Below are 25,183 nucleotides of genomic sequence, written 5' to 3' on the forward strand. Positions count from 1 at the left end.
GTCTAACCTCCAAGCTCTTGAGCACTCTGTCACACTGCCTGACCCCCCAGCCAGCTTCCCGTGCTCATGGCTCTCCCCTCAGTACAGATGTGGATAGGTCGGCACCCACGGTGCCTCCCACCTTGTTCTGCACTCCCCACCCTGGCAGGAGCAAGGGTCTCTTGATGCCCCCACAACCCCCTGTGCTGTTCCTGTCACGGTCCACACCACCCCTGTGGTTCCTGCTCGCTGGGAGGCTCCAGAGAGCAGTGAACCTGATCATTTCTTCCAGAACCTTCTATGGTTCTGGGCACACTGTAGGCCCTGGGGAAATGCTGATAGGGGAAGGAAGGATGAGGGAGGGTATCAGTGACTGGAACCCAAGGCTGCCGGGTCATCCTGTGCCTCCAGGCCACTAAGCAGAAAGCCCCAGGCCGGGGTCTGGGGTATGAGGCCCCTGTTGGGGGAAGGGACATGGGCAGAGGGCCTACCAACTGGCCCCACTGACTAGCATGGCCATTCTTCCCACTCAGCATCCGTCAGCTGAAGGAGCGTGTGACCAACCTCCGCGGGAAACACAAGCAGATATACAACCTGGTGGTGAAGGAGGTAGACCCCCAGGTCAACTGGGCGGCGCTGGTGGATGAAAAGCTGGTACGGCCCAGGCTTCAGCTGTGGGCGGGGTGGACCCCGCCATGTAATGGGTACCACGGTCCTGCCTCTGAGTGTGGTGTTCCTGATGTTTCCCGACGTCTGTATCGGGGAAAAGGGCAAGGCTCAGAGAGGTGTAGCGTCTCGCCCAGGGTCACCCAGCAGAAGTGGTGGAGATGGGGACCGTCCTGCAATTGTTCTCCAGCTCTGGTCGTTGGGGTCCTGGCTGGCTAGAAGGAGCGGCCGGCTGCTGTCCTTCCTATGCCCTCCGCCACGGAGAAGCGTGGCTGCTGGAGCCAGTGGTCTTCTCTCAGTGGCCTGACCTGGGCCAGGCCTCTGTTTCCCCACGTGTGCAATGGAAACAACCGTGTGGGCCTCAGAGGTGACAGTGAGATTCAGTGAGAGGACACTGTGGTAAAGGGGACAGTGTCTCCCTGCATCTCTCCCAGGGACCCTTGGCTCCCTCCTTGGTTCTTGGTGGGGGAGGGGGGGCTGTGAGTCCCCCGGCCCTCGCCCACCCTCTGCCGGTCCTCTCCACCCTCCCAGGACAAACTGAGCAGCCAGAACTTTGGGACAGACCTGCCGCTGGTTGATCAGCAGGTGGAGCACCACAATATCTTCCACAATGAGGTCAAGGCCATCGGGCCCCACCTGGCCAAGGACGGGGGCAAGGTGTGCACAGTGGTGGAGCGGGCCTGGACCTGGGGAGGGAGGGGCTCATGCCTGCGGCCCCCACCTCAACCCATTCGCTCGACTCTGTCCGCAGGAGAACAGCGACCTCCAGGCCAAGTACCAGAAACTGCTGGTGAGCGAGGCCCCCAGGGAATGGGGAGGGAGGAGGGCTGGGCAGTCAGGGCTGTGGACACAGGAGGCGTGGGCAGTAAACGTTTCAAACAGAACAAGAGGGGTAAGTGGGAAGGAGGTGGTACCCTGAGTCCCTACCTGAGAAGCATCCCACCTTGCTCTGTGCTCACGGAAAACCGTGATGGAGCCCACGGATATGGCCCGTCCTACAATCTGCTGCTTTATCTCTTTATTAAGCACCTTCTCTGTCCACCAAGTATGATGCCATGTGCTTGAGAAAAAGTTTTGTTTCCCACTTCAAAATCCTTAAGGAATGTGCTTTTTATTTTTTAATGTTTATTTTGAGAGAGAGCGAGCATGCATGTGAGCAAGCGGGAGAGGGGCAGAGAGAGGAGAGAGAACCCCAAGCAGCCTCTGCACTGTTAGCACAGAGCCTGATGCGGGTCTCGAACCCGAACTGTGGGATCATGACCTGAGCTGAAATCAAGAGTCAGACATTCAACCGACTGATCCACCCAGGCTTCCCAAGAATGTGTTCTTTTTAAAACTGCACAAGTTAGGGCACCTGGGTGGTTCAGTCGGTTAAGTGTCTGACTTCAGTCCAGGTCATGATCTTGAAGTTTGTGAGTTATAGCCCCACATCGGGCTCTGCCATCAGCGTGGAGCCTACTTTGCACCTTTTGTCTCCCTCTCTCTGCCCCTCCCCTGCTCGTGCCCATTCTCTCTGTCTCAAAAAAAAAAAAAAAAAAAAAAAAATTAAAAAAATTGAAATAAAACTGCACAAGTGATGCATAAATCCTTCCTTGCTGCAAGGGTTCAGACACCTCAGATGTGAGGATGCCGGGGCTCTGGGGCAGACGCTTCCATCCCGTGTTGGTGGGGACACTTGGAGAGAGCTACTTAGCCTCTTGGAGCCTCGGTTTCCTCACGTGTACAAAAACGGAGTTCCTTCGAGCCCTTGTCTCCTAGGAGGGCCTCAGCTGGGGAGAAGGCCCTACCACAGCCCTGCCACAGGGCGGGCCCCATGGACATGTTAGCTACTGTCCCCGTTTGCTGAGCAAACATCCCTCCCCCTTACCTCTCCTCCCGGCCCCATACCCACCCCTTCTCACGTGGAAAGTGGTGGCAGTTTGCTACTGTCCTCCCAGCCTTCTGTACGGGGATCGTGACAGACAAAAGTGGAAGCTGCTAATGCTCACATTTATTGAGCACCAACTGTTTGACAGTCTTTGTGCCCTACGAGATCAGTGCAGCCGTTATCCCCATTTTGTAGGTGAGGAAATTGAGGCTCCCGGAAAAATGTCAGCTTCGTTCACTACTGTGAACGGCATGTAGCACGTGCCCCACAGACGTTTGCTGAGTGCATGAATGCATTCTGGAGGGTCAAGTGACCGGTCCGAGGGGGTCCGGCCAGGAAGCGTCGAGCCGGGCTTCTCTGCTCGCTGGCCAGAGCTGGGCCCTGGGGGAGGTGCAGAGGGAGGCTCAGCCCCGTCCTTGTCCCCCACCCCCTGCCGCAGGCGGCGTCGCAGGCACGGCAGCAGCACCTGAGCACGCTGCGAGACTACATGCAGCGCTGCACCAACGAGCTGTACTGGCTGGACCAGCAGGCCAAGGGCCGCATGCAGTATGACTGGAGTGACCGCAACCTCGACTACCCCAGCCGCAGGCGCCAGTACGAGGTGGGCCCAGCGGCCTGGGGCGTCTGGGGAGGGGCTGGGAGGGGGCGCAGGGCTGCCGGCCGGGCCCTGAGTGCCGCCCACCCCCCCCCACCACCACCCCCCATGCAGAATTTCATCAACCGTAACCTGGAGGCCAAAGAGGACAGAATTAACAAGCTGCACAGCGAGGGGGACCGGCTGCTGGCCGCCGAGCACCCTGGGAGGAACTCCATTGAGGTGCGTGTGCCCTGGGAGGGGGTGCTTCCTCCAGGGTGGCCTCAGGCAGCCCCCAAGATGAGGGTCCTGAATCCTGTGTCTCTGTTGCTCTGTCGTGCTGTCTTTACTTGCTCGGTCTGACCATGTTTGGTCTCATTGTCTTCCCCTTTACCACATCCTGCCCTTGGCCCCTGGACTTCTCAAGCCCATGCAGTGTGCCTTGTACTAGCTTCCTGGGGCTGCCCTAACAAATGACCACAAACTGGGTGGCTTTAAATGACAGAAACTGGGGCTCCCGGCTGGTTCAGTCAGAAGAGCGTGCAACGCTTGATCTCAGGGTTATGAGTTCTAGCCCCACGTTGGGTGTACAGATTACTGAAAAAAAAAAAAAAAACTTTAAAAAGAATAGACAACAGAAACCTATGGTCTCACAGTCTGAAGGCCAGAAGTTTGAAGTCAAGGTGTTGGCAAGCAGCTTGTCCCTTCTGGAAGCTCAAGGACAGACTCCTCTTGTGTCTCTCCTTGCTTCCAGTGCTTGCTGGAAGTCCTTGGGGTTCCTTGGCCTGGGGCTGTTTCACTCATATCTCTGCTTCTGTAGTCACATAACTGTTTCCCTTGTGTGTCTGTATATCCTTTTCTTTCTTTTTTTTTTTTTAATATTTGTTGAACATTTATTCATTTTTGAGAGACAGAGTGTAAGTGGGGGAGGGACAGAAAGAATGGGACACAAATCAAAGCAGGTTCCAGGCTCTGAGCTGTCAGCACAGAGCCCCATGCAGGGCTTGAACTCACAGACCACGAGATCGTGACCAGAGCTGACATCAGACGCTTAACCCACGGAGCCACCCAGGCTCCCCTCATCTCCTTTCCTTTACTTTTTAAAAAAAAAAAAAATTTTTTATGTTTATTTTTGAGAGAGAGAGAAACAGACAGACAGAACACAAGTGGGGAAGGGGCAGAGAGAGAGGGAGACAATAGTATCTGAAGCAGGCTCCAGGTTCCGAGCCAACAGCACAGAGCCTGCCTTGGGGCTTGAACTCACAAACCGTGATATCATGACCCGAGGCGAGGTTGGACGCTTAACTGCTGAGCCACTCAGGAGCCCCTCATCTCCTTTTCTTACAAGGACACCAGTCATTGAACTTGGGGCCCACCCTAAATCTAGCATGATTTCATCTTGAGATCCTTCATTAGTTACACCTGCAAAGACCCTATTTCCAAATAAAGTCACATTCTGAGTTCTGGGTGGACATGAATTTGGGGAGGGGAGGGACACCATTCAATTTTCTACAGTGCCTTTGTGAGAATTTTTAAGAGCACCACTTTGGGAAGATGCACGCCCTACTTATTCCTTGCGCAGTAAACAGCCCAAGTACCCGAACACTGCAACCCTGCTTGGCTCCTCACCATGTCCCCTCTCCTCCCATGCCCAAGAAGAAGCTAGGTGCCTCTGTGGGAGCCACATCCAGGGAGATGCCCCCTTCCCCACCCTTCTCTGGTCCAGAACCCTGCCAAGCAGTGACCTGTCCCCCCCCCACCCCCCCGCCTTGTCTTGGCAGGCGCACATGGAGGCTGTGCACGCAGATTGGAAGGAGTACCTGAACCTGCTCATCTGTGAGGAGAGTCACCTGAAATACATGGAAGACTACCACCAGGTACCCCGCCAGCCCTGAAGCACCATTGCTGGGAGCACTCAGTGCCTACCTGGCTTACTTGTGGCCTCGGCTCTGATTCCTCCGGGAGCCTCCCAGTGCCCTTGCTTTTGATGGCATACATGGGTGTGCCCCCGAGCTTGCTGGGCCCTGGTCTGTCTTCCCTGGCGGACAGGGCTGGAGAATCTGATTGACCAGCCCAGGAATGAGTGTGGGGTTTTCATTTTGATGAAATATATATAATGTGAAATTTGCCATCTTAGCCGCTTTTAAGCACACAGTCCAGTGGCTTAACATTCAGAGTGTTGTGCAGCCTTCACCTTGGAAAGATTTCCAGAACCCCCAGACAAGAAGTCTGCACCCATGAAACAACCCCTCCGTTCTCCCTCCTCCAGCCCCCTTGCTCTTTCTCTCTGAATTTTCCTAGTCTACATTTTGTGAAACTAGACTCACATGTTATGTGGACTTTGGTGTCTTTGGCTTCTTTCGCTTGAACCTCATGTTTTCGAGGGTCATCGATGTCATGGCATGAATCATAACTTCATTCCCTTTTATGGCTGAATTGTATTCCATTGTATAGGCAGACCACACTGTGTTTGCCTCATTCCTCGTTGGTGGATACTGTCTGATTTCCATAGGAATGTGTTTTTTTTATTACATTTTATTATTGAGAGACAGAGAGACACAGAGTGTGAGCAGGGGAGGGGTAGACAGAGGGGGAGACACAGAATCCAAAGCAGGCTCGACGTGGGGCTCGAACTCAAACTGTGAGATCATGACCTGAGCTGAAATCGGTCTCCTAACCAACTGAGCCACCCAGGTGTCCTAGGAATGTGTATTTTTAACAAGAGCTGGTCACCTGATTCTGAGGACTGGGGACTCTGGAACTCAGGTGGCATTCCTGTAACTCCTGGTTCAGCGTCTAGACTCCCACTGGGCTGTGAGCTTCACAGGGATCCCTAAGTCCTGTTCGTGGTCACATCCCAGAAGACAGCTGACCAGGAGCGGTTTCAGAGTGGATGGACTGGAAAATGGACAGGAGAAATTTCTAGAGCAAAGTGGCAAGGCTTGTCTTCTGTGTATCGGGACTTTAAAAAGTGTAGCAATATAGGGGCACTTGTACCCCAATGTTTATAGCAGCACTCTCAACAATAGCCAAATTACGGAAAGACCCTAAATGTCCATCAACTGATGAATGGATAAAGAAATTGTGGTTTATATACACAATGGAATACTACATGGCAATGAGAAAGAATGAAATATGGCCTTTTGTAGCAACGTGGATGGAACTGGAGAGTGTGATGCTAAGTGAAATAAGCCATACAGAGAAAGACAGATACCATATGGTTTCACTCTTATGTGGATCCTGAGAAACTTAACAGAAACCCATGGGGGAGGGGAAGGGGAAAAAAAAAAAAAAAGAGGTTAGAGTGGGAGAGAGCCAAAGCATAAGAGACTGTTAAAAACTGAGAACAAACTGAGGGTTGATGGGGGGTGGGAGGGAGGGGAGGGTGGGTGATGGGTATTGAGGAGGGCACCTTTTGGGATGAGCACTGGGTGTTGTATGGAAACCAATTTGACAAATTTCATATATTAAAAACAAAAAAATGTGTAGCATTTAAGTCAGGGTGTCCCTAGCCCAAAGAGAGGAATGGAACAGAAAAGAACCGAAAGCTTAACGGTATGTATATATGAAAACTTAGTACCTCCTGGAGGTGGCCTCATGGGGGTTGGTGGGAGGGGCCCTGGTCCAAGAGGCCACAGGGAAGCCGACTGGGGGAGGGGGGTCTCTGAGCTGTGGAGAGTGGGGCAGGGACGGCCCTGCCTGGGGGTGAGCTTGCAGCCATAGCCGGATTGTGTCCATAAGAGGGCCATCTGGTGTCCCCTAGTTCCACAGGGACGTGAAGGCTGCTCAGGAGCTGCTGTGCAAGGTGGACTCAGACCTGAACCAGAAATACAGCCCCGACTTCAAGGACCAGTACCAGATTGAGCTGCTGCTGCGGGAGCTGGACGTGAGTGACGGGCCCAGCGAGGGCCTCCCCACACCCCTCCCTGCACCTCCGGCCTGGGGAAGGCCGTGTCTCACCCCGGCCCTCCCCCTGCTGCATTCAGGACCAGGAGAAGGCTCTGGACAAGTACGAGCATGTGGTGCGGGGCCTGCAGAAGCGAGGGCAGCAGGTGGTGCCGCTCAAGTACCGCCGGGAGACGCCGCTCAAGCCCATCCCCGTGGAGGCGCTCTGTGACTTTGAGGGCGACCAGGTGAGCTGCTGCACAGGTGCCCCTGGAGCCCTGGGTGGGCTGGGCCCAGAGCTGCCCCTTTCGTGTCACTGAAAGGTCTTAGGAGTTGTAAGGCTGGATTCAGGGCCTCACACCAGTGTTTTCTAGGAACCTGTGTCCATCTCTGTGGTTGGGGTCACTCTACCAGTCCCCCGCAGAACCCCACCAGTTGCCCTGGTCTTCTGTTCTACCAGCTTTAAGTCCTGCGTCCTGCCTAAACCAATCACTGTGGCTGGCAGGTGCCATTCTCTCATTGGCCAGGCCTGAGCCACATGTCCAGCCTGAGTAGTCGGGGACTATGGGAAGGGGGGTTCCCCAAAGGGAAACCCAGGCAGATGTTGAGACAGCAAATTTAACACATCCCCGTGCAGCTGCACCCTCCCTAGTCTCTATGCTGAAATGTCTTGGGGAGGGCCACAGAGATGGGCTAAGACCCGGGTGGTGGGGCAAGATGGCAAATGGGCCCCTGGTCACTGGCCAGGGCAGGTCTCTCCATGCCTTCTGACTGGCCTGCCCCTGCCAGGGCCTCATCTCACGGGGCTACAGCTACACCCTGCAGAGCAACAACGGGGAGAGCTGGGACCTCACGGACAGCACAGGCAACAAGCTGACCGCCCCCGCCGTCTGCTTCGTGATCCCCCCGACTGACCCTGAGGCCCTGGCTCTGGCCGAGAGGTAACAAGGCCAAGCGGGGAATGAGCGTGGACTGGCCCCACCCTCTGGGCCCCTCAGGCCCCGTTCACAGCCCTGGCATCCTGACTCAGCCTCAGGAGGCAACTACCACCCCCCACCTGCACCTCCTTGGGGGCTCAAGTGGGACAGGAGCAGACCCCTTTGGCCAGGCTGACCTGCCACATGTGAACGTCAGGCTGTAGGCGGCATAGCCAGTGAGCAGTTTCTCTGCAGGTGCCTCTGGGCCTTTGCATATGCTGTTCCCTCTGCCCAGACACCTGCTCGAGGTCTGGTTGGCTCAGGCCTCTTGAATTAAGACAGCTCCTTGGTTACCTCTTCTGTGAAGAGCTTACTCCCCTCCACCCTGGCCCCAGGAAAAGCGTTGCCAACTCTTGGGTCCAGCACCTTCTCCCACTGCACATTCTGCCCCTTATCATCACCCTGTCAGTCTCATGTGGGGAGGGGCTCCTGGGGACTTAACTGTCTCTAGGGCCTCGTTCAGTACATGGTGCATGCACAGTATGTACCCACGAACCCTTTGTTAAATGAGTGATTCAGGAATGCCTTCATCTATCCATTCGGCACGTATTTACTGAGCACCCACTGTGTACTTCTACCTCAGGAGTAATGTCTTGGTGGGGAAGACAAAGGAACAAATGATGACTTTAGGTAGTAAAACCTGGTATGAAGAAAAGAAAAGAGGCTGAGTCACGATGCCAGGCCTCCAGAAGCAAAGAGCCGCATTATAGCAAATTTCCATGTCTGCCGGGTTTTAGCTTTTCAAACCACTTCCACGAGCCTCGTGACTCCTCTGGGCCACACCCAGCCACAACCTGGAGTCCCGGGTCTGTAAGCACAGGGGGCAGTGGGCTACCCCAGGCCCCCAGCCCATGTTTGCACCCACAGCTTGGGCAGCCAGTACCGGAGCGTGCGGCAGAAGGCGGCCAGGAGCAGGAACGCACTCCAGCAGCGGCATGAGGTGCTGAAGGCAGAGAGCCCTGGAGGTGGGTGCCAGGGCCACTGTCCCAGGCTCTGGGCGGTCTGTGCTGCAGTTGGAAGGGCAGGGGACAGGCAAGGCAGGGGTGAGGGAGGCTGGGGCAGCCCCAGAAGGCCCCACTTGGTCTCCTAGGCCCTGTCCCTGCACCTTGCTCCCCCCAACCCCCCGCTGCCACCTGACTGCGATTTCCTTCCGGCAGATGCCTCTGACCAGCAGGGGCGGCATCTGTTGGCTGGCTTGGACAAGGTGGCCAGAGATCTGGACCGGCAGGAGAAGGCTATCACGGGGATCCTCCGGCCGCCGCTGGAGCAGGGCCGGGCTGTGCAGGACAGCGCTGAACGGGCCAAGGACCTGAAGGTACTGCCAGACTGGTCTCATCCCCACGGGGGCCTTGGTGCTCCACGGGGACCACCTGCCACATGTCACCAGAAGTCCTGAGTGATGGCGGTGAGGGGTGCTGTGCTAGGCTGATGACCGAGGAGGTGCCAGAGCCCTGGTGCCCCAGACACCACCCCAGGAGAAAGGGCAGGCGAGGTTCACGCTGCCCCCACACAGCTTGCCGCTCGTGGGCTTGTGGCAGTGTTGATGACACTAGTGACCGGCCCCAGCTGCACGGGGCCACACGCCACTTCGGAGTTCCGGAGCCGCGTGCTGGTTGCTTGACCACAGACCTGCTATTCAAGCCCAGGCCTCAGTTTCCTCAGAGACAGTCAAGGCCAGAGGACGACGGGCACGGGGTAGGGGCGTGGCCATGTCATGCCGCATCCCTTCCTAAGCGGTCATAGGGTCACCTGTGAATGGGGAGAGAAAAAGCACCCCACCTCATGGGGTCGCCCCCAAAGATGGATGAAATCATCCCCGTGACGTGCATGGAACAGGAGGTCTGTTGTCACACACCCTGCGTCACAATTCCCCGGGGTGCTCATTACGGGCTGGCTCCCCAGAGAGGGCTCAGGCTTCCTCAGCTGCTTCCTTTGTCCCACAAGGCCCCTGGAGGGAAGGGGGCTGCTGGGCTGTGGCCAACTTCAGGGGCTCTGGTCCCCACAGAACATCACCAATGAGCTGCTGCGGATCGAGCCCGAGAAGGCACGCAGCACGGCTGAGTGCCAGGACTTCATGCAGGCCCTCCCGGGCAGCGGAAGCGTACCTCTGCTGAGGACCCGGGTCGACGACACCAACCGCAAATACGAGCGCCTGGTGCAGCTGCTGGACTTGGCCCAGAAGAAGTGTGTGGTGGGCGGGTGGCGGGCAGGTCGGGTGGGACCGTGGAGCCAGATGGGCACCCCTCACTCCTGACCCGTGTTGTCAGGGTGGACGTGGCCAACCGCCTGGAGATGAGCCTGCGGCAGGGCTGGGAGGCGCTGGCCGAGTATGAGACCCGGCTGACCCAAGACGACACGGTGCCCGAGGGCAGCCGGGCCCTAGACAGCAAGAGGCAGGAGCTGGTGGTGAGTATGGGGACAGGGGCCTCGGGAGCCTTTCTCTCCAGGTGGCCCCGGCCTGCCAGCTCTGAACAGATGGGGACGGAGGCCCCGAGTCTCAGGGCAGTGAGTCCCCAGGTTTTGAAAGGCTGCGGTGTGCCAAGTCAGAAGTTGCGGCTGGAGAGCTGTGGCATAAATCCCAGCTACTCCTGGGACCTGCGTGGCTTGTGGAAATCAGGGGCCAGTATCTGCATAATCCGCCCAGATTTCCAGGATCTGTGGGAGAGCAGATCCAGCCTGCGGGGCCCGCATGCTCTGGGAGCGCCTGGCTCCCCCCACCCCCAGCGTCTACTTTACCTGCACAGTTGCCACGGGGCCACTTCACATGTCTGCCTGACTCCTGAGGGCACACAGGTCCATGGGCCCTTAGGAGGCTGCTTATTCACACACCAGTCCACAGAATCCTCGCTCTGTGCTGAGATTCTCACCTCAGGGCCAAGGAAACTGGCTCAGACAGAAAGCCTCTGCCCAGGCCTTAAAGCTGGAAAGCAGCTGGCCACTCTCGTCCTGGGCACATGCTGCTTCCTGCAGGGTTTTTACACGTTAGTTTTTCCGGCTTGTGTTCCCGGCGACGGAACAGAACGTTGCAGAGATGACCACCACGTTTAATGAGAAACACAGAGGCAAAACCCCCGTCCTTCTCCTCCCCACCCCCCACCCAGGCTTCCCACCCCCAAAGCCAGAGGCCTCAGGCAGTTTGGGTGGTGCTGCCCTGACCCCCACCCCGGGGCTCTGACCACAGCGCCCACCTTCTGCCTCTCCGCCCCGACAGGCCCTGGCCTCCGCGCTGCAGGCCCAGGAGTCCCTGCTCGGTGATGTGGAGCAGAACCTGCAGGCAGCCAAGCGCTGCTCCAGCTCCCTGGCCAGCCGCTTCCAGGAGCACTGCCCGGACCTGGAGCGCCAGGAGGCCGAGGCGCACAGGCTGGCCCAGCGCTCTGACAACCTCCGCCAGCAGGTGGAGCTCAGGTGAGCAGCCGTGGCCAGGCAGCAGCCTCCCCTGAGCTCGCGTGCTGTGAGGCTGCTGCAAGTGGTTTGCTTTCTCGATTTTCTCATTTTGGAAAAAGCAATCCATCTGCACAGTAAAAACCTCAAGGTGATTACAACGACCAGCCCCGACCCCAAGGCAGGCATGGGTACCATTTTGTGTACACTTCCAGAAATGTTCTTGAGGAGCTGGCGGGCAGGGGGTGGGGGCGGTGACATCAGTGACAACACAGCACATACACCGCGTCTTGCTTGTTCCTGTCCTACGTCCTGTTGGTCTCAGGAGTCCCTAAGTGTGACCTCCTCTTGTGTCTCCCGGAAGAGCTCCTGTAGAACAGATCCTGCTCCCGCTTCTTTCGGTGCTGGGTACAGTTCACCAGGGGAGCAGCCATGCAGGCCTGCAAGCGGCTTTTGTGTGTCGCATTTTAACTACAAATTCAGCCTCTTTAATTGGTATTGGGCTTTTCTGGGCCATCTGCCCTGGGAGGCATGTCCAGTAGCTTGTGTCTTTCGAGGAACTTGTCCATCTCATCACGTAGTTGAATTTAGTGGCATAAAATTGTCCTTAATATTGTCTGATTTTTTGAGGGGATGTCCCCCGCCCCCATTCCTGATGTTGTACCTTTCCTCATTCTATTTGTATATACATCCTCTCTTTCCTTCCTAATTCTTCTGAGGTCTATCAATTCACTGCTCTCTGTTGCTCTTCTCTTTCATGGGCATCTGTTCGTTATTTCCTACTGCTGCTTAGGTTTGCTCTTCTCTTTTTTTAAAAAAATATTTTTTTAATGTTATTTTTGAGAGAGAGAGAGAGAGAGAGAGAGAATGAGAGTGGGTTGGGGCAGAGAGAGAGGGAGGCACAGAATCTGAAGCAGGCTCCAGGCTCTGAGCTGTCAGCACAGAGCCCGACGTGAGGCTGGAACTCAGGAATGGTGAGATCATGACCTGAGCCAAAGTGGGACGCCCAACCGGCTGAGCCACCTAGGTGCCTCAACTGCTCTCTTTTCGAGCAATGTTTAGGTTATTTTATTAGGTTATATTTGATCCCTCCTGCTTTTAAAACACGAGCAAAGAGGACTTCTTTAAAAAGAGACAGGAGGCATCTTCTGACTGCGGCAGAGGCCTGACAGGCTTTCCTCCGCAGGGCCCAGAGCCTGCAGAACGCCAGGGCCGCGTATGACGACTACCGCAGCAGCTACGACCACGTGCTCCAGTTCTTGTCCCACATCCCCAGCTATGAGCCCCAGGAGACAGACACCCTCAGCCAGATGGAGACCAAGCTGAAGAATCAGAAGGTAAGGCGGTTGCCTCCGTGTTCACAGGTCTACAGTGGCATGGGGGCTGCTGGAGATCGGCAAGGTCCCTTAAGACCTTGGCCCTGTTTGGCTGCCAGCACCTAACTCTGAGAACAAGAATGGCCTCGCTCCTGCCTCAGTGCCCAGCACAGGGCCTGGCCCAGAGTGGACAGTCCACATAGGCTGGCTGAATGAGCAAATGGCTACAGCAACACATGAGGAGCCCTCGTGGTTAAAAAAAAAAAAAAAAAAAAAAATCCCGTTTCCAAAGTTCAGAGTCCTGGTTGGCTGGAAGGCAGCAGTGTCTTGGGAGTGAGGGACACAGGACCCCAACAGCCTAGATTCAAACTCAGGTTCCAACCCTAATGGCCATGTCCTTGTGGGCAAGTCACTGAAGGTGACTATGCCTCAATTTCATTACTCGTAGACTGGAGATAATGATAGCACTTACCTCACAGGACAACTTCAAGATAAAATGAGATCGAAGATATTAGAAGAGTGCCTGACATTTTGAAGCACTCCGTAAATACTGGTTTCCTGGCAAAGACAATGATCTTCCTGGCCCTTCTTCACAGGGTCAGAGAATTGCCTTTTGTGACAAACAACTGTATACAAGGAAGCCGTTCATGAAACTTTGTACTACAGAAGTTGAATTTCAGATTCTGAGGAATCCAGCTACTCTGTCAAGGGTTGTTTTTGTTGGTTTGTTTCTTAATTTTTTATTTTAAAAGTCTCTGTTGTTTTACAGAACCTGCTAGATGAGATAGCAAGAAGGGAAGAGGAAGTCCAGAAGGTCTGCACCTCCTCCCAGCAGTACCAGCAAGCTGTCAAGGTGAGCCGGGAAGCTCCTGCTGAGTGCAAGACAGCAGGGCCTCGTCCTGTCAGGAGGGCTGGACAGAGAAGGGCTAGGCCTGGGGGTGGGGAGGGGGGGGGGGGGTCGTCCTCGGGCACTGCAGGCAGCCCTGGAAGCGGGCACAGCCCTTTAGGAAAACAGTGTGTCCCAGACGCTGAACACCAGAGAAGGGATTGCTACTGCTTGAAGCAGTAAACAGGGAGAATTTATCCCAGAAGGAAAACAAAACAACAATGGAGGATAAATAAAAATCTTCGTAGCAGCAGCTATTATTCACAATAGCAAAAGAAAAAAACTAGAAATACCCTACACGGCCGATGGATTACGGAGTCAGGAAAGGAATAAAGGGGATCCGAGGCAGCAGGAGAACCGGCTCAAGTGCTGTGGGGAGAGAGCAGAGCGCCACACTCGGGGCCCGGAGGGGGCTCCATCTGGGGCGGGAGGGCACTGCGCGCCTTTCTGTCATGTCCTGGGTTGTTGAGGGACACAGCTCTGGACAGCCGGCATGTAGATGGTTGTCAGCACCTCCTGGCCGTTACTACAGTACGCAGCCGTGCAGACCTCTGCAGTCCGCTACTAGGGGCAGAAGAACACTTCTGTCTCTACTGCGGTTGTCTGCCCTCCACCATGTCTCTCTCTCACCCAGGACTATGAGTTAGAAGCAGAGAAACTAAGGTCCCTTCTTGACTTGGAGAATGGAAGGAGTAGCCACGTCACCAAGAGAGCCAGGCTCCAGTCCCCCGCTGCCAAAGTGAGGGAAGAGGTGAGCGGTGCAGGCGGGCCCTGGGGGAGGCAAGGCACACAGGCCTCTGAGATGCACCCCAACAGGGAAACGGGGCCGAGAGCCCTCCTGGGTGCTCGGTAAGGTAAGACAGGTTTGGTAAGAACAGATGGTAGACTTGTTCTCCGGCAAATGATGAGGGTATACCTGGAAAGACAGCCTGCTGCAGGGATCTGGGAGGCTCCCACAGGACTCCTCCTAAGTAAGTACACGTGGAGAGCTGGGGTTACTTCCTTCCGCGTATGAGTAAGTGAAGGCTCCGAGAGGAAGAGCTGCTCAGGGTCATGCAGACTTTCGCCTTCATGCTCTAAATCCAGTTCCTCCACCAGCTGAGACTATAGTTCAACTCCAGGTAGCAAGAGACCAGAAGCTACCCTCTACCCCCAAATGCCAGACTTTTCAAACACGGTCCAGCTCGCTCCCGCTCAGCCTGTTGACTCCTGTTTGCTGACTGCTCTCCCGTAGGAAGCGGCTCTTGCTGCCAAGTTCACTGAAGTTAACGCCATCAACAGACAGAGGCTTCACAATCTGGAGTTTGCCCTGAGTCTCCTGAGACAGGTAATGGATCTCCTACAGATCAGACATTCTACTTCCAACTATTCCAGCAGGTAAGAAATGAGGCTCATTCTGCTCCCACAAAACAGTCCGTGAACTGGTGGCAGTGTCCCTGGCTATCGGACGGCACCAGCGCAGGTAGTGGCCCAGCCAGCGCTTCCGTGAGCACGAGAGCAGCACGTATTCCATCCAGCAAATATTTGCTGGGTCCCCAGGGCAGGTAGCTTGTTTTCAGAAGCCCACGTCTGTCCGTCCATACAGTGGAAAATGAAGCAGGGCCACCGTGGAAGCCTCTGTCTGTACTGAGTGCACTAAGCAGGGTGCAGAACAGGGGACGACCGCTTGTGTAGAAAAAGAAACATGTGGCATGCACTCAAAAGGTACGTCTCAAAGACGACAGCCTCTGGGAACAGGACCGGAGGTGGGATGCTCTGCCGTGGTCGTCAACTACTTTACTGTTCAAAAAACCTAAACTATTTGTTTCACCATCTTCTAAAGTAACCCAGGAACTCAGTGAACTCGACACCAAGGGAGCCTCGGGCGTCACAGGGTCTGACCTTTCCATGGGGGACTGAGGTGCGCCCCGACCAGGTGGGAACAGGCCAGGCCGCGCGTTAACCATGCACTGTCTTCTCCTTCTCAGCAGCCGGAGGTGGGAGCGAGCCACGAGACCCCGCAAGGTAGCACCCCGGGCTCCGCGGTGGAGGAGACGTGGAAGGTACAGAAGGAGCTGGAGGAGGAGACTGAGCGGAGGCAGCAGCTGGAGAAGGAGGTCAAGAGCGCCCAGGAGGAGATCCAGACCCTGCAGAATCGGAGCCCGCAGGAAGCGGTGGTACAGAAGGAAGTGCTGAAGAAGGTGCCGGACCCCGCACTCGAGGAGAGCTTCCAGCAGATGCAGCGGACCCTGGTGGAGGAGCGGCACAAGAACCAGCTGCTGCAGGAGGAGCTGGAGGGGCTGCGGCTGCGGCTGCGTGCCCTGGAGCAGGAGACCAGGGATGGGGGGCAGGAGTACGTGGTCAAGGAGGTCCTGCGCATCGAGCCGGACCGAGCCCGGGCGGACGAGGTCCTGAAGCTGAGGGAGGAGCTGGAGGAGCTGAGGCGGCAGAAGGGCACCCGGGAAGCAGAGGCAGCCCTCCTGCAGCAGCGCATCGCGGCCCTGGCCGAGGAGAAGGAGCGGGCCCAGGAGAGGGTCACCGAGAAGGAGGTGGTGAAACTGCAGAACGACCCCCAGCTGGAGGCAGAGTACCGGCAGCTGCAGGAGGCCCGGCAGCAGGAGGGCAAGCGCAGGGAGGAGCACGAAGAGGAGCTGAGCTTCCTCCAGGACAAGCTGAAGAGGCTGGAGAAGGAGCGGGCCATGGCAGAGGGGAAGATCACAGTGAAGGAGGTGCTCAAGGTGGAAAGGGATGTGGCGACCGAGAGGGAGGTCGGTGACCTCAAGCGCCAGTGTGAGGACGAGGCTGCCAAGGCTCGCACCAACCAGAGGGAGAAGACTGAGCTGCTTCGCAAGATTTGGGCCCTGGAGGAGGAAAATGCCCGAGTGCTGGTACAGGAGAAAGTGCGGGAGATTGTCCGGCCGGACCCCGAGGCAGAGAGGGAAGTGGCCAACCTCCGCCTGGAGCTCGTGGAGCAGGAACGCAAGTACCGGGGGGCCGAGGAGCAGCTGAAGAGCTACCAGAGTGAGCTGGAGGCGCTCAGGAGGAGGGGCCCCCAGGTAGAGGTCAAAGAGGTGACCAAGGAAGTCATCAAGTACAAGACTGACCCCGAGATGGAGAAAGAGCTCCGGAGGCTCAGGGAGGAGATCGTGGACAAGACGAGACTTATTGAAAGGTGCGACTTAGAAATCTACCAGTTAAAGCGAGAGATCCAGTCCCTGAAAGACACCAAACCCCAGGTGCAGACCAAGGAGGTGGTCCAGGAGATCCTCCAGTTCCAGGAAGACCCCCAAACCAAGGAGGAAGTGGAGTCTCTGCGGGCCAGGCTCTCAGAGGAACAGAAGAAGCAAGTGGATCTGCAAAGAGAGCGAGCCTCCCAGGAGGAGAAGATCAGGCAGAAAGAGGAGGAGCTGTCCCAGGTGAAGGAAAAGGTGGTCCAGCAGGAGGTGGTCAGGTACGAGGAGGAGCCCAGCCTGCGCGCCGAGGTGAACGCCTTCACCGAGAGCATCGAGGTGGAGCTGCGGCAGATCGACAGCCTCCGTGGGGAGCTGCGGCGGCTGCAGCGCCGGCGCGCAGAGCTGGAGCGCCAGCTCGAGGAGCTGGACCGCGAGCGGCAGGCGCGCAGGGAGGCCGAGCTGGAGGTGCAGCGCCTGAAGCAGCGGCTGGCCAACCTGGAGAAGGAGGAGGCGGAGGCCCGGGAGAAGGTGACCCTCAAGCAGAAGGTGGTGCTGCAGCAGGACCCGCAGCAGGCCCGGGAGCACTCTCTGCTCAAAGTCCAGCTGGAGGAAGAAAGGCACCGGCGGCAGGTCCTGGAGAGTGAGCTCGAGACCCTGAAGCAGCAGCTCGTCAACCTGGAGAAGATGGAGGTCAAGGAGAAGGTGGTCTTCTCTGAAAGCGTCCAGGTGGAGAAGGGCGACACTGAACAAGAGATCCAGAAGCTCAGGAGCAGCCTGGAGGAGGAGAGCCGGAGCAAGAGGGAACTGGATGCAGAAGTGAGTCGGCTGGAAGCCAAGCTGTCGGAGCTGGAGTTCTGTAACTCCAAGTCGTCCAAGGAGCTGGACTTCCTCAGGGAGGAAAACCACAGGCTGCAGCTGGAGCGGCAGAGCCTGCAGCTCGAGACCCGGAGGCTCCAGTCAGAAATGGAAATGGCAGCAACAGAATCCCGAGACCTGAGAACCACCAGCACGGCGGACTCGGGGACGAACCTGGACTCCAGGCTGTGGTCCCTGGAGAGAGAGCTGGACGACCTCAAGAGGCTCTCCAAAGACAAAGACCTGGAGATCGACGAGCTGCAGAAGCGCCTGGGCTCCGTGGCTGTCAAGAGGGAGCAGAGAGAGAACCACCTGCGGCGCTCCATCGTGGTCATCGACCCCGACACGGGCCGGGAGCTGTCCCCAGAGGAAGCCCATCGGGCCGGCCTCATCGACTGGAACATGTTCGTGAAACTCAGGAGCCAGGAGTGTGACTGGGAGGAAATCTCGGTGAAGGGTCCCAGCGGGGAGTCCTCCGTGATCCACGACAGGAAGTCTGGCAGGAAGTTCTCCATTGAAGAGGCGCTGCAGAAAGGACGGCTGACCCAGGCTCAGTACGAGCGCTACGTCAACAAGGATATGTCCATCCAGGAGCTGGCCGTCCTGGTGTCCGGGCAGAAGTAGGCCCAGCCCGGCCCTCCACCTTCTTGGAAGCAGCCAGCTGGCCAGCTGGCTCCCACCCAGAACCACTGGGTCTTCTCCTCCGTGGCCCTGTGCGGGCTCTGAACCTGTGCAGAGCTGAGCCCGTCACCCAAGCCCTTCTCGTGGTCATGCACCCTGGGTGAGGGACCCGCTTCATCCTCTGATGATCGGACAACCACAATGCCCCTCTTCTGTCCCTTTTCCCACACATTTCCATCAGTAGACTCTTCGTGTGACACCTGGAAACGACCCAAAAAACTAAAGCCATGACGACCGAGGCGGACGAGCCACTCCACGCTCCGGCCTTCACACCCCACGTGGAGGCGCCCCAGGGCAGAAAGGCCTCCCTTCCACACACGTGTAGGTATACCAACGGACTGGGCCCCTCAGGGCTGCCAACCTGCACTCGTGGCCCCCCCCAGGATTCTGGCTGAGAGCCCACTTTCTGTCAGAAGCCTCCTGGTGACAGAGATCTGGGCTCTGTGCCAGAAGAGGCGCAAAGAAACCAGAACAGTGTATGGCCTTCGGTGCTAGAGTGAAGGTTAACTGTCAGCCAGACTGTCCACCATCAGAAAATGTATTGTGGTTCTCAAAATATTTTCATGATGGACTGTGTTGCTGTTAGCCTTAGTTTCAGTGCCTTACAAGTCTTGTGTGTTAGCTCACTGGTATTTGGGTATGCTACACATTTGATTCTTCACCAGATGAATTTTATGTTCTGTGTTATCTCACGTATTATGGAAGAAAATGGGATTAGGGATTCTATTTCTAGTGCAAAATAAACACCTGGGTGGCTTGATTCTATCTTCATGGCGTTTCTTCTTTTGCATGCGAAGCTTAATTATTTCCCCTGCTCCTCTTGGCTTTTGGCCAAAAGGGATATTCCACATACACCAGCTCTTAGGGGAGGAAAAATTGGCTCAAATATGGTAAAAAGAAGGAGAAATGATGTTTTGGAAACCTTGAAACAATTTATTGAGTTGCTTTATACAAGATTAACAATTTTCACACCACCCCCCAACACCAACATCGTCGCGCCGCACAAAAGCCACAGCCCCTCTCACACCTAAGGAACGGCTGCTCCAAGGAAAGCCCCGCAGCGCCGCAGCCCCAGACCCCGGGGAGCCCGCTCTGCCAGCCCGTCTGCCCAGCCATGGCTGTTTAGGTCATTCACTCTTTCATTACCACAAATAAAGCATAAAGAAGAAAAAGAAATCTCGTAAACTCCCCATCAAAGAAACGTTTCCCTGAGGCAAGAGGCATCACTAGATTCCTAAAAATGAGGGTTTTCAGCTCCAGCTGCACACTCAATGGTACGTGGGGAGGAGGGTGCGAGCGCTGCAGGGAAGGGACCCTGGGTGTTCTTGGGCCGAGAAGCCTGGAGAGTTCCCACTGCTCAGTGTTCACGGAAGGCCTCTGCACGGCTCTGAGCTCAGCGATACAAATCTCTTCTTTGGCTCTTTTGCTACTACCTAAGACTACTCTGTAAACAAACTGGAAACCCAAGTTGCAAAAAAAAAAAAAAAAAAAAAAATAATGAAGGGATAAGGAATCCACTTATCCACTTTAGCCAGATGTGAAACACGTTGGTTCTTACATTTAAAAAAAAAAAAAAAAAAAAAAAATGCAGAGGCCTAGCCGGATAACTGAGTGAGGTCTTGCCCCGCTGGAAACGGGGCAAACCTCTGCATAACTGTGAGTTACTGAGCACTGTACCCTGGAAGGCAGGAACCAAGAGAGCTGCCTGTGTCTCCACACAGGTGTACATTCTGAGGAGGCTGTTGACTCTTAACATATTTGCAATCACTTAGCTGAAGCAGTCAGTTCAGATAGGCCTTGTGGGACACACTTCACAGGACAGGCAAGTGCCCTAGACATCCGTGTGAAGCAGCCGCTGGCTGAATGCGCTCCAGGGCCGCTGTCCTGGCCTGTCTCCGGCGCGCTCTCCCAGCTCATCAGCGCACCGCCCTCAAGTCCGCGCACAGCCCTGCTGCCCGGAGAGCCCCAGGACGTCAAGGCCTGTTTCTACATGGCAGATGCTTCACAGGGGCCTGTTCCTGCAGCTCTGCCTGAGAATGGTTTCTAAATAAAACAAACTGGAATGTCTTTGACTTGGAGCCCCTCATATCCTTGGCCCTCAGAGATGAAGGGCTTTGGGGCTCTTCAGTCCACCTGAATGAACTCTGAAAAAACAAAACGGGGGCCCTGGCTATACTGGGACCTGGGGTCTGGGGGCCCAGATGACCTTCAAGTCAGGATGGCAGATTAGGATGTGCAACTGTAAAAAACTCAAACTGGCTATGTCTTAAATACAGACATATCTTTTAAAAAAGTCTTCATCTGAAATCCACTCAGAAGGCCGAATGGACGTGTGTCTAATTCTGCTCCACCATAAAGGCACTGGAATTATGTCTTACTAGAATATGACATGCATTCTATCCAATGCATTAATGGTAATGATGAAATCTGGACCAAAATAAGTGTCTTTAAAAATCCTGTCACAACTGTTGAATCTACAAAAGTCTTTTCTCTGAAAGAGCTTCATTGTCATGTTCAGCAGAGAAGCTGGCCCCCAACACAACGAGCACACGTTAGGTGTTCTGAGTATTTTTCAAAAAGACAAGGTAAGTCTCCCAGCTGTGTGTCAGCCTGGGTTTTTGTCCTGTTGAGCACACAGCCTGAGGATGGGACGGACACCATGACCATCGGGGATCCCACTGTGGCCAGGGGTCCCTGATCAGTAGGGCACCAGGAGGTACTCTGACCAAATGCCAGGGGGTCAGGCAGGTTTCAAACAGGTGCGCCCTGCTCTGCCCTGACACCACAGCTTCGTACAAGACCCACCACGCGCCCCAGCCCAGAGCTGCCCCTCCAACGATTGTCCATGACAGAGCCACGGGGCCCGGGGCACCAGGCCAGTCAGTGCCTCCACAGAGAAGCCCAGGGTTGCTCCCCTCACTGAAGGCACATCACAGTGCCAAGAGACGCTCCACTCAGCACTCACACCTTCGCCAGAAGGAAACCAATTGGCAGAAAGAGCATAGTGATTATCCAGTTTCTGAGACCTACTTGGTCAGCTTCCACCCAGACCTAAGTGAGTCGGGCCTTTCCTCTGCAGAGGTCACAATTTCCGTGGTACACCAGGCCCTTTTCCATGAAGCTGAGAAGCATCTGGAAAAAAATAAGCAAAAACAACACAAGTCTTTCAGGATCTTGGATTCCCTTAAGGCGCCAACAACAAAAATTCAAGGGGATCACTTAACTAGCAAAAGCCCCTGAAAGCTGAGTGTTCCAAGGCTCAGACGAACGCAAAAACCCTTGATGGAGGCTGAGTGCACTGCTGCTTGCAGTAGCCTGCAGTGTGCACGGCACTCGGAGCACCAGAAGGCAGGGGCCCGACGCATGCCTGCCACGGGAGTGCGTGTGTTCTCGGCCGCCACCAAAGTCCCCTGGCGGGCTAGGCTCTGTGTGAGGTCCCAAGACTGTGCTGCACTCAAACAGCTATGAGACTCTCTCACCATCAGAATCCTCAGGTCCTACGAAACCAGCTCAAGGGGCTAAGAAGCTAGCGTTCCGAGTCTGCACGGGAAAGAGAGCAAAAAGCAGACGCAGTCACACAGCTTTCCATTTACAACCACTCAATGGAATCCTCCAACCTGAAGAAGGTGTAAAGGAGACAGAAATGGAGAAATGGTACAAAAAAGCACTTTCCCTTTTTTTTTTTTTTGGCACTGAAAATACCACAGGCCAACAGTCATGTTTCCAATGGCTCTTAAATTATTTTCTTTGTTTCAAAGTGTGACGTTCCTGAAAGCAAGCAGAGGCAGGACTATCTTTCAAACCTAGGTCTTGCCTAGGTGGTTCTGTGACCCCGCATTACCCTGTTAGCTACAGTAGCAGCCACCAGTTTGTGAGGTGAGTCCCCTGCAGCTACCGCTTCCCTAGAGGAAAACAGAGCCCTTGTTCACACAGGCTTAGCCCCTCAGTTCTTTTCTCTAAAGAAGCAAAATTTCCACCTTACAAATCTTCAATCCATTCTTACAGGCAAAAGCCTCCAGCATTCACTAGGAATATGTCAGCCTCGGGCCAGGGGGTCAGGGACCCACAGCAAACGTGGAGGAGCTTACACTCAGAAACATCAGGCCACAGGCATGCCCAGCCAGGCAGCTCCCTAACTCCCACCCCGGTACCCGCACACCAGGGCTACCCCAGCCTCAGCATCCTGCAGAATGGCTCTCGCCTGACCGGTGCAGCCTCCCTGGTCCCCTCTGGAGCAGGTCTAGCATAATAAGAGCAGGAAGCCAAAACCAAGACCTGGTGAGCCTGCGCACCAGGGTCCCATGAGGTGTACTCAAGAATCAGGTTCCAGCTGCCTTCTCACAGCAATACCACACCCTTTTCTGAAAACCACTGCTCTATGGAGATGAAAAGCAGGAAAAGAAAAGGAACACTGCCCAGATGTGTTCCTGAATGTCTGCTTTCACCCCTGAACTCAACCGAAGGCTGCTCCCTTGGGCACACTTTGTGGCAGCACAGGTAAGGGTCCCTCCTAAAACCTCACCATTGGACTCTCCCTTTCACATAAAGCTTTAAGCACTTTTTACGGTGCCTGGGTGGCTCAGTCAGTTAAGAGTCCAACTCTTTTTAATTTTTTTTAATTTATTTTTGAGAGCGAGTGAGAGAGTGAGCCCACGTTGGGGAGGCGCAGAAGTGGACAGAGAGAATCTGAAGCAGGTTCCACACCATCATCACAAAGCCTGATGCGGGGCTCAAACTCACTAACCATGAGATCATGACCTGGGCCAAAACCAAAAAGGGAGATGCGTAACTGACTGAGCCACCTAGGCACCCCATTAAGCCTCTGATGCCTGATTTCAGCTCAGGTCATGATCTCAGGGTTCATGGGATCAAGCCCCGCATCTGGTTCCATGCTGACAGCAAAGAGCCTGCTTGGGATTCTCTCTGTCCCTCTCTCTCTGCCCTTCCCCCAGGTGACTTTCTCACCCTCACACTCTCCCTCCCTCCCTCTCTCTCTCTCTAAACAAACAAGCAAATAAAGCCTTGAGAGCTTTCTGTTAGCTGCAGCACCTGGAAGGTAGAGCAACTTAACTGAACACTTTTCAGTTCCCCAATTAACCCTTGGAAATGAGCACCAACGTAAGCACCAAGTTTCGCTAAGGGAATTCCCCTGCTTTGAATACAGGCCATCACTGCCTCCCCTGTGAGCACACAGGGTAAGGCCGACCCAGTGGCAATCCCAAGTGGAGAATGAGGGGAAATTCCAAAGTGGAAGCCTATGTTGATCTCTTGGAGTCCCCAAAGAGCCAGAGCCTTCAAGGACAAACCAGGACAACACAGTGACAACAAGTAGAAGACACTGAACTCCCTGGCAGCAGACAAGGCATCTGAACGAGTGGAGAGCAGAATGCCGCGTGGTGCGTGTGGCACTCTGACCACCTGGCAATTACCTGGCAGACTCTGCGGGACGTGAGTGGACACGGCAGCGTGTGGGAGAGGCGCTGCACGGGGCGGGCTGGAGTGCAAGCCAGCCAGGAGACCTGAGAGAAAACAGGAGGGGAGAAAAGAACAAAACACACACATTGAAGACAGGAACAGAAAAGATGCTTCAGTGGTCGAGAGCCCAGACAACCTACTGGACTGGTTCTGGGTCAGAACCCCAAGGGGAGGGGGCTCAGCACGGTTCCCAGGAACGCTGCCCAGGGTCACACACCAGACAAACACAGGAACCCAGCACACAACAACAGAACTCATCAATCAGCACAGGCAGTGGGGAACCTTCTGTCCATCCAGCACAAGGAGACAAGGAGAGAAGCACTTACTATGGTTGAGGCCGTGATGGAACGTCCCAGGGGCAGGACCCGTGACGATGGCATCCTTGGAAACCCCTGCTTTGGCAGAGGACTCGGCGCTGAAGGATACCACGTGGAGAGGAAACTGGGAGATGATCCCTAGGGAGTTGGAGTTCATGGCCCCAGGCAGCTTCGGGCTGCCAGACTTGTAGGACGCAGACAGCAGATTTAAGGGCGAGGAGCTGGCCAGCAGCACAGCCCCACTTGTTCCTTTCTGGGGAGGAAACACAGCACGGTCAGAGCACCGGCACTGTTCAAAGCTCACTCACAAACCAAAGCTGGGGATGGACGTGCAGGGCAGGGACCCGCTTGTACACCACCCCTTGTGAAGGCAGCCCCTGCACTGCTGCCCTCAAAGGAAGGAAGAGGATGGACTCTAAACTGGCACGGAGAGGAGCACCTGGGTGGCTCAGTTGGTTAAGGGTCCGACTTCGGCTCAGGTCATGATCTCACGATTCGTGGGTTCGAGCCCCGCGTCGGGCTCTGTGCTGACAGCTCAGAGCCTGGAGCCTGCTTCAGGTTGTGTCCCCCACTCTCCCTGCCCCTCCCCCACTCGTACTCAGTCTCTCTCAAAAATAAATTTAAAAAAAACTGGCATGGAATGGCTCCCAGGACCATGTTCATTTAAAAAACCAAGTATAGGGGCGCCTGGGTGGCTCAGTTGGTTAAGCGTCCGACTTCAGCTCAGGTCATGATCTCACAGTCTGTGAGTTTGAGCCCCACATCGGGCTTTGTGCTGACAGTGCAGAGCCTGGAGCCTGTTTCGGATTCTGTGTCTCCCTCTCTCTCTCTGACCCTCCCCCACTCATGCTCTGTCTCTGTCTCAAAAATAAATAAACGTTAAAAAAAAAAAAAATTTTTAAAACCAAGTATAAATTACTCCTTTGTGTAAGAAAGGAAGACCACCTTACGCAAACATCCACAGATGTAGGTACACACAAACACCAGTGTGTTCGTATGTATGTACATTAAACATACACACATACATATTTGTATGTTTTGACCTTTGTCTTTATAAAGAGATGGGAAAACCCTGGAAACTAAGGAACACAGCTAAGCAACACAGCTTGCAGGGGTGGTGCCAGGGTAGAGGTAGGTGAGATCCTGCTGTACATACCTTTCTATAGTTTTGT

At 55.2% G+C, this 25,183-nt stretch overlaps 2 protein-coding genes across 8 annotated transcripts in view; one reads left to right on the top strand and one right to left on the bottom strand.

Moving 5' to 3' along the window:
• Positions 1-18,979, top strand: part of PPL (periplakin) — a 45,983-nt gene extending 27,004 nt beyond the window's left edge. Inside the window, exons 4-22 of the mRNA XM_042921877.1 lie at positions 513-633; positions 1,177-1,302; positions 1,397-1,435; positions 2,952-3,113; positions 3,222-3,329; positions 4,868-4,963; positions 6,850-6,972; positions 7,073-7,219; positions 7,761-7,912; positions 8,816-8,913; positions 9,106-9,263; positions 9,954-10,132; positions 10,216-10,354; positions 11,160-11,353; positions 12,516-12,666; positions 13,415-13,498; positions 14,166-14,282; positions 14,766-14,858; positions 15,499-18,979. Coding sequence (XP_042777811.1) covers positions 513-633; positions 1,177-1,302; positions 1,397-1,435; positions 2,952-3,113; positions 3,222-3,329; positions 4,868-4,963; positions 6,850-6,972; positions 7,073-7,219; positions 7,761-7,912; positions 8,816-8,913; positions 9,106-9,263; positions 9,954-10,132; positions 10,216-10,354; positions 11,160-11,353; positions 12,516-12,666; positions 13,415-13,498; positions 14,166-14,282; positions 14,766-14,858; positions 15,499-18,162 — 4,951 coding nt within the window. The 3' untranslated portion in view covers positions 18,163-18,979. The remainder of the gene's footprint in view (positions 1-512; positions 634-1,176; positions 1,303-1,396; positions 1,436-2,951; positions 3,114-3,221; positions 3,330-4,867; positions 4,964-6,849; positions 6,973-7,072; positions 7,220-7,760; positions 7,913-8,815; positions 8,914-9,105; positions 9,264-9,953; positions 10,133-10,215; positions 10,355-11,159; positions 11,354-12,515; positions 12,667-13,414; positions 13,499-14,165; positions 14,283-14,765; positions 14,859-15,498) is intronic.
• A 150-nt stretch (positions 18,980-19,129) lies between these two features.
• UBN1 (ubinuclein 1) overlaps positions 19,130-25,183 on the bottom strand; it is a 39,177-nt gene continuing 33,123 nt past the window's right edge. For 3 of the 7 annotated variants that reach the window (XM_042921882.1, XM_042921879.1, XM_042921880.1), the window contains exons 16-18: positions 24,021-24,264; positions 23,649-23,738; positions 19,130-21,351 (exon numbers count right to left, since the gene is read on the bottom strand). In XM_042921882.1, the coding sequence (XP_042777816.1) occupies positions 21,302-21,351; positions 23,649-23,738; positions 24,021-24,264 (384 nt within the window). In that variant the 3' untranslated portion in view covers positions 19,130-21,301. Of the gene's footprint in view, positions 21,352-23,648; positions 23,739-24,020; positions 24,265-25,183 lie in introns of those variants that run through there. The other 4 variants (XM_042921885.1, XM_042921884.1, XM_042921881.1 and 1 more) reach the window with 2 other exon arrangements.

This window comes from Panthera leo, chromosome E3 (assembly GCF_018350215.1).
Source record: "Panthera leo isolate Ple1 chromosome E3, P.leo_Ple1_pat1.1, whole genome shotgun sequence".
Lineage (NCBI taxonomy): Eukaryota > Metazoa > Chordata > Mammalia > Carnivora > Felidae > Panthera > Panthera leo.